The sequence below is a fragment of the Brassica oleracea genome, chromosome C2, assembly GCF_000695525.1.
Source record: "Brassica oleracea var. oleracea cultivar TO1000 chromosome C2, BOL, whole genome shotgun sequence".
In the NCBI taxonomy this organism is placed as follows: domain Eukaryota; kingdom Viridiplantae; phylum Streptophyta; class Magnoliopsida; order Brassicales; family Brassicaceae; genus Brassica; species Brassica oleracea.
Genome location: NC_027749.1, coordinates 24377092 through 24384419, shown reverse-complemented (window position 1 = coordinate 24384419; position 7328 = coordinate 24377092). Strand labels below are relative to the sequence as shown.

Genomic DNA, 7328 nt, shown 5'->3' with positions numbered 1-7328 from the left:
ACAGATGTAGTTGGTCAAGTATCCAGTCTTCGTAACATCCAAACTGTCCAAGTTGCTGGGAATGATAAGAAAAAAATTGAATTACACTTAATACATCAAGTAAGTGAATCAAGATATTATTGTGGTACTTTTATTACGCTATATAATATATATACTTTCAGTTTAATTTTTTTTCAAAACCTTATTATTTCAGGGGTCAAAGCATTGCATGTTGTTAATGGGGTAAATATGCAGAACAGCTTGAAGAGCATCTCCAACAAACAAATAATCCTAATATGGTGTGCATGATCCGCTTTGCTAAAATTGGGTTTTACAGAGGTATTAGAAATATAGATATAAATAATTTATCCTTTTATCTTTTGTATATTTATATTTATCCATTTCATATACTGTTATAATATTTAATAAATGTCCCATGCTTATTTTGTGTAGGAGATGTGCAGATAACCAATGCTTTTGATTCATCCATGATTTGTTTCGATCCTGACTTATCTGAATGTCTGGCTTTAAAAAACAAGTAAGATTTCCGTGTGAAATAGTATTCGTTATCAGTTACGTAAAATTTGTCTGCACATCTAAAAAACGGATTTATTTACATTTTTCAGTATGCCAAATGATGAGTTTGCTCTTGCTCTAACTGATACAAAGAATGATAAGCGTCCGATCAAGGATCAAATTGATGATTGGAATGATGTGGGTATTAAATCTATCTCTGAAATCATCATGGCAACTCAGGTTTCTTTTCTAAAATTCTAATTAACATTATATTTACCAACGTCAACATTTTATCAGTTCTAAAACTATTACTATGTTTGTACCCTTAGGATGAGGATTGCAAAATAATTTGCTCAATCGAATCTATTGATACGGATTGGAGCTGGTTTATTTTTGTTCATGTTAGCCGGAACAGGTGTAACAAACGTTGCCTTCGAATCAAATCAAAGGAAGGTGGTAATTTGCCTCCAAATGAGAAACCATTATTCTGGTGCACATCATGTCGTGTTAATACCACCACCGTAACCCCAGAGTTAGTTTTTGCTATCATTTAACGAGAGTTTTATTTTTTTAATTTTTTTATATACATTTACGGTTCAAATTGTTGATTATTTTATTTGGTTTTGAAACAGATTCAAATTGCATCTGATTGTCAAGGATGACACAAGTACTTGCAAACTGATGCTTCTTGATTCTGTTGCTAAAGTCGTTGTGGGCTGCGATGCTAAAGATATTTGGGATGGTTCCTATGAAGAGGTTATACTAATTTATATCATCACAAATATATTTTATATACTTAGTCAATTTATATCTTATATATTTAAAAATACAGATTGAGGATCCAGATATTTTGCCTCAAGCTATAACAGATTTGGTTGGAAAATCTATTTGTTTTGGTCTTACTCTTGGCTCTGAAAATGTTAAAAATGGATCAGACATCTTTCTGGTTTCACAAGTATGGTCTGGTGATAATATTCTCCAAATCGAGTCCAACTCTGAGCCTATTACTCATGCTAGCTCTGCTTCATCAATAATGTCCGGTGGAGAGGTATATTTAAAATACATATGAAAATTTTATATCGTGTATTATAGAAAGACCTTTATTTGTTTAATCATTGTTATGATTTTTACTATTATTTTCAATGTGTTTTTGTCTTGTGATAAGGTTTCTTTAACAGAAAAAAAGTGAAGCAAATTCATCAGAAGGTTCTTCAACCCCATTTTCAAAGCGTAAGGAAAAAGATCAAGTTGATCAGACTTCAACTTCCAAAAAACTTTGCACCAAGGTGGTGAAGATGGAGAAGATTAAAGACGACGAGCTGAATGCTTAGTATTTTTATCTTGCTTTTTGGCTTTTCTTTTAATTAATGGTTTAGTTTTTTAATAATGTCTGTTGTTTGATAAAACACACTTTGTTTTCTGAGTTTTACTTAATAATTATGGCTTTTTATAATGTCTGTTCATTTCTTTATCGAGAATCTAAAACAGAGGCATTTCAATGGCAAAACCTAATATGAGAAAGCTTTATAAACCCCAAATTTTATCTAATAAAACCACTTGATTTACTAAACCGCTAATTTAATCTAACAAAACCACTTAATTATCTATCACACAATGTAGTATAAACAAACTTACTTGGACTGCACGTACATTAGAAGTTCTCTGTTTATTCCAGTTTCAGCAAGCCACAGTACATTGTCAATATGATCTCTGAAACCAAAAAAAAAAAAAACAATATATGAATTAATACACATTAAAATATATGTTTAATTTAATCGGGTAATAGGATATTAGAAATGCCATATTTGTCAAGTTAAAAAATATTCTAAACAATATACGGAAACAATTAAATTATAGAACCCAGTCTTGAGGAAATCAATATGTTTGTTTACATATCATGAAAATTTAATGAATAAAAAAATAGATGAGCAAGTAAAATAATACAATATCACTCCATATCACTTATCTAAGATTATAGGAACTAAATAATTGAAAGTAATAGCACAATATTACTAGATTACTGGAACTAATAAATTTGGTGAGGAAGACAAAAACGGATTCTGAGATTAGCTTTGTTCTTAACGAAGCTAAAGACGCGTGTATGTTCACAAAAAGTTTGTTTTGTTCCTGGAAAAAAATAGGTAAATGAAATCTAATTGACTCATTATTTGGATCATAGACTATTGTGGCCCATATTATAATCATTATTTAATCTCTGTTTTTGATTGTTTTTTTTTTAATTTAAGAAGATAAGTTATTAAAAATTCTATAATAACATGGTTTTAACATTTTTTTAAGATATATCTATAAGTCATTTAAAATATATGTCAATGTTATTTGTTAAATAAAAGATAGTTCATTTTAAAAAAAAAATAACAAAAAAAATATATTTAATTAATTAATTTATAATTATAATATAAGAGATATAAGTTTTATTTTGTTTGACTTTAGATTTTCGTGAAATGTTTCAATATCTTAAGAAATTTTTTTTATATATATTTTATCAAACTAGATTTCAAAAATTCATGAGTTTAATAATCAAACACTAATTCAACAAACAAAAAATATATAAAAGAAAATACAAATACATAGCTCATTTTTTGAAATGATTAATTTGATGAAAAACAAGAAACTTGAATCACAAACTTGTGTTTGAAAAATCTATATACACATTTGAATATACATCATTCTTGACGTAAAAAAGATGTCTATGTAAATAAAAATGAAAATTAACACCCGCGCGGTCGCGCGGATCCAAATCTAGTTATATTTAAAATTGATTAAACTATTGATCCATAGTTCATTGGCAAGTCAGCATAATGATGCAATGAACCAGAAAATAGTCTGGCTCAGTATCGGGTTTGAAAACAGCGTCCAAGTCAGGTTCAAAAAGATTGGAGTAAACCAAAACAAACAAAGCTAAACAATTCAAGGATGTGAATGCATAGGTGGAGTCTTATGAAGGCAAATAGGATCCGTATCTTATTACCACTTTTACCAACAACTACTAAAGAGAGATGTCCCAACACACATGCAGTTCATATGAAATGAAACAAATAGAGAAAAATCCTGAGTGTTCATGTCCCCAAACGTAACTGCATACATTTTTATCATATAAACACCATTTCCTAACAAACACGAGACAAAGATTAGACAAATTATCAAAGAAGAACATGAATTATCCATGAGTGAGAGAGAAAAGAAGAAACATGTTCTCGCTCTCTATCTCACACTTAATCCCAAAAAAAAAAGTTTCAAGTTAAAAAAAAAAAAAGTTAAGCTTTTATTGAACAAAACAAGGCAAGGCACCACCCACATGGCTAAACATGTCCACCAGAGTTATGAGTGAATGAGTTGTAAAAGCCTGCCTTCTTTAGATTTTTTGTCCTTCTAGTTTTGGGCCACACAGATGATGACAATGATGACTCAGATCATGTTGTTGTCGTTGCTCCAGATATGTCTCTGCTGGATCTATTGTATTTCATGTGACTCTTCACAAGTTGTCCAGCTGCTATTGCTGACATTAAAGATAACTCTCCCGCCAAAACTGCTCCCGCCACTATCGTCGCTAGCCTCCTTGAGTTCATCCCCGGTGACTCCGTGCTCGCTCCTTTAACTCCCAGCAGGTTTAAACACGCTGATTGAGGCGCAAGCTGTGTTCCTCCTCCCACTGTCCCCACCTGAGAGAGATTCCAAAACCAAAACCAAAATCAAATCTCGCAAATTCAAAAAACTCAATATATTTTGATTAATTTACCTCAATAGATGGCATAGTGACGGAGACGTGGATGTCTTTCCCGTCGTTAATGGCTTCCATCATTGTGATGCATTGAGAGCTCTCTACGTTTTGAGCTGGATCTTGGCCAGTAGCTATGAACACAGCAGAGACTATGTTGCTGGCGTGAGCGTTGAATCCACCTAGAGAGCCTGCAACAGCAGAGCCAGTGAGGTTCTTGAGCATGTTCAGCTCCACTAAAGCAGCCACGCTCGTTTTCAACACCTTGTTAACAATCTCTCCTTTGATTACTGCCTCGCATACCACTGATTTGCCACGTCCCTCGATCCAGTTCACAGCTGCAGGTTTCTTGTCCGAACAGAAGTTACCTGAAACAATTAAACACAGAAATATCAAACTTTAAGCTAAATCTAGAGTCAAATGAATCACGCACAGAAGAAAGGGACTCACCGGATATTCCGATGACATCCATGTCAGGAAAATCATCAGTGAGGAACTCAAGAACATTCTGGACACCTTTGGATACCATATTCATCCCCATAGCATCACCAGTGCTGCAACTAAACCTTACATAAGCATTCTTCCCTGCAAGTGTACACTTGACACTCTGCAGCCTCGCGAATCTACTTGATCTGCAAACCACAAGAACACTTCGTCAGTGGATCAAGTTTCAAATCTTTAAATCAAATCACTATTATCCTTTTTTTTTGTAACACAATCACTATTATCCTAAACCTGAAAATAACCAAACAAAAAAATCCTAAACCAGACCAAAATTTACAAAAATTCAAACTGTTTATATTTCTCTAAACACGAAACACGAAAAACCAAAAACCAAAAACCAAGAAGCAAACAGATATCAGAATATTTGAAATATAATAAAAACATTAATTATTTTTAATTTCTATATGTATAATATAATTTATAAATAAAAAATAACCAAGAACCCGTATTATCTGAATAATTTTCGGTATTTCCAGGTTTAACTTGGGTTTTTGTGGTTTTCTGGTTTCGGTTTTTTTTTGCTTTAAACCCAAACCAAACCCAAACTATTTCTAATTCAGTTCCACTTCCGGTTTTCCCGTCCGAACCGACTCGATCCGAAAAATGTCCTAACACTACTTCATTCTACACATCATTCATCATCTCTACATGACATGCACATGGCCGGCCGGCCGTGGACCATGGTAGGTGAAACATTCGCAACAGACCCGAAGTTTTTTTGAAAATAATTACATACAAATATGTCCCAAAAAAAAATTTTAGACCCCCCCAATTTGTAAAAAAATTTTTTTGCATAGACCCACCCACGGGCACCCAAAATCTCAGGGCAGGTGCATATGCACAGAGTCAAATCAAAAGAGATGAGACATGGACCTGTTGAAGACAACAGCCAACGTGTCAAAGTTCTCAGGATCCTCCAAGAAAAACTTAAGCTCCGAAGCTCTTCTCGCCGACGCGAACCTAACCACAGGCGCTCTCGTCATACCATCCTTAACCACCGTACTCGTCGCTCCACCAGAGACGTACATAGCCTTACATCCTCTATTAGTGCTAGCAACCAAACACCCTTCCGTCGTAGCCATCGGAACAGAGTACTCGTACCCATCAAGCAACAAAGGCCCAGCGATCCCCACGGGAATCTGCACGTACCCAACGGGCATCTCGCAGCATTGCCCCAATATGGATTCGTAATCGAACCCATCCAACGGTAATCCTTCGATCGACCTCCCGGTTATCCTCTGCAGCGCCTCGCGCCGTATCGCCGCCGCTCTCTTGCAATCTCCGAGACGAGACTCGAGAGAGTAGGAAGGGATCGCGCCGTGGATTACGGATTTCACTATCTCCTCGTCTTCCTCGGGGAGCGCGGGATCCGGAATCGGTGATTTGGCGACGCAGACGATCGGTGGTGGGGGCGGATCTAGAGAGTAATTTAGTATGGGGCGGAAAATGTAATATAAACAAAGATTAGGATATATAAATAAATTTTAGATTAATTATTTAAAGAGGCACGTGCCACACCTCTTTCCAAATCCAACCTGGGTGGGCACGTGACGAGGCGGTGGTCTTCGAAATCGTTAGCATCGGTGTCGTTGGTGTCGGCGCGTGAGATGAACGATTGGACGAAGTCGATGCCGAAGAAGCCTAGGAGGTAGATGAAGGAGGCGACGAGGGCGATGAGCGCGCCGAGCTCGGTGACGGTGACGACGTGGAGAGGGGTGTTGTAACGGATCTTGTCGCGCCAGCGGTGGAGGAGGTAGTAGGCGACGGAGAAGAAGAGAGTGAAGAAGACGGCGTTGGTGAGGTAGAGAGGGAGAGGAAGCGCGTCCGAGGCCTTGGGAGGAATCGTTGTTGTCCGGCGTTGATCGTCATCGTTGGAGAAGCGGTTAGGGTTATTAACCGGCGGTTTAGGAGGCCTCCGTCGGATATCCATTGGAAGGAGTATCCAGGGCGAGAGGGAGTGGCGTGATAAGTGTGGAGCTAGAGAGAGAGACGAGCATGTTTTATAGGAGACGAACGCGCTTTTCTGTTGTTTTTTTTTTAATTTACTTTCAACATTGTCTATTATTAGGTATTTAATTCACGATTTTTTTTTACGTCATTCACGATTTATTAATTATTTCCATGATACGAATTAAATTAAATAAATCAAACTTAGTATATACTCCATATGGCATATATAACTGGAATTTATAAAAACGTGTAAGAATATTTTTTTAGTTAGAATATTGTATCAAAGCTAATTTTATTCAGAAAATATGTAAGAAGGGAAAATACCATTTTTGTTGTGAATGAAAGTGGAACTTGTGTGTATTATTATGTCGACCAATTGGTCTTTATATACATATAGTAATGACGGTCTAAATACTGGATCGACATGAGATCGTACTTATCATTAACTAGATAATGACTAGCAATACGTAAGATAAACACCAACTATAATGTAGATAAACACAAGAGTAGATATGCGCTAGTATGATCATGCGGATGGGCTTGGCCCGTCTTGCTACACAGGCTGATAAATGGGTCGATCACTAAATGGTTTATAACATTCCCCCTTGATCGACACATCCGGTCAAAGTTCATTCATGTTTTT

At 35.9% G+C, this 7328-nt stretch overlaps 2 protein-coding genes across 3 annotated transcripts; one reads left to right on the top strand and one right to left on the bottom strand.

Annotated features, from left to right (window-relative positions):
- The first annotated feature begins 275 nt into the window (after positions 1-275).
- Positions 276-1826, top strand: LOC106323806. Its single transcript, XM_013761874.1, has 7 exons — positions 276-318; positions 433-517; positions 606-735; positions 825-1027; positions 1128-1251; positions 1328-1543; positions 1674-1826. Exons 1-7 carry the CDS (start codon positions 276-278, stop codon positions 1824-1826), a joined length of 954 nt encoding a protein of 317 aa, XP_013617328.1.
- A 1870-nt stretch (positions 1827-3696) lies between these two features.
- On the bottom strand, positions 3697-6761 carry LOC106327567 (3-hydroxy-3-methylglutaryl-coenzyme A reductase 1). 2 transcript variants are annotated; one of them, XM_013765738.1, is made up of 5 exons: positions 6254-6761; positions 5609-6179; positions 4682-4863; positions 4253-4599; positions 3697-4175 (listed from the first exon to the last, which is right to left on the bottom strand). In XM_013765738.1, exons 1-5 carry the CDS (start codon positions 6663-6665, stop codon positions 3927-3929), a joined length of 1761 nt encoding a protein of 586 aa, XP_013621192.1. In that variant the 5' UTR covers positions 6666-6761; the 3' UTR covers positions 3697-3926. The 2 variants fall into 2 exon arrangements, with proteins under 2 accessions (XP_013621192.1, XP_013621191.1); XM_013765737.1 differs by having other exon boundaries at positions 5609-6152; positions 6254-6760.
- Positions 6762-7328: the final 567 nt, after the last annotated feature.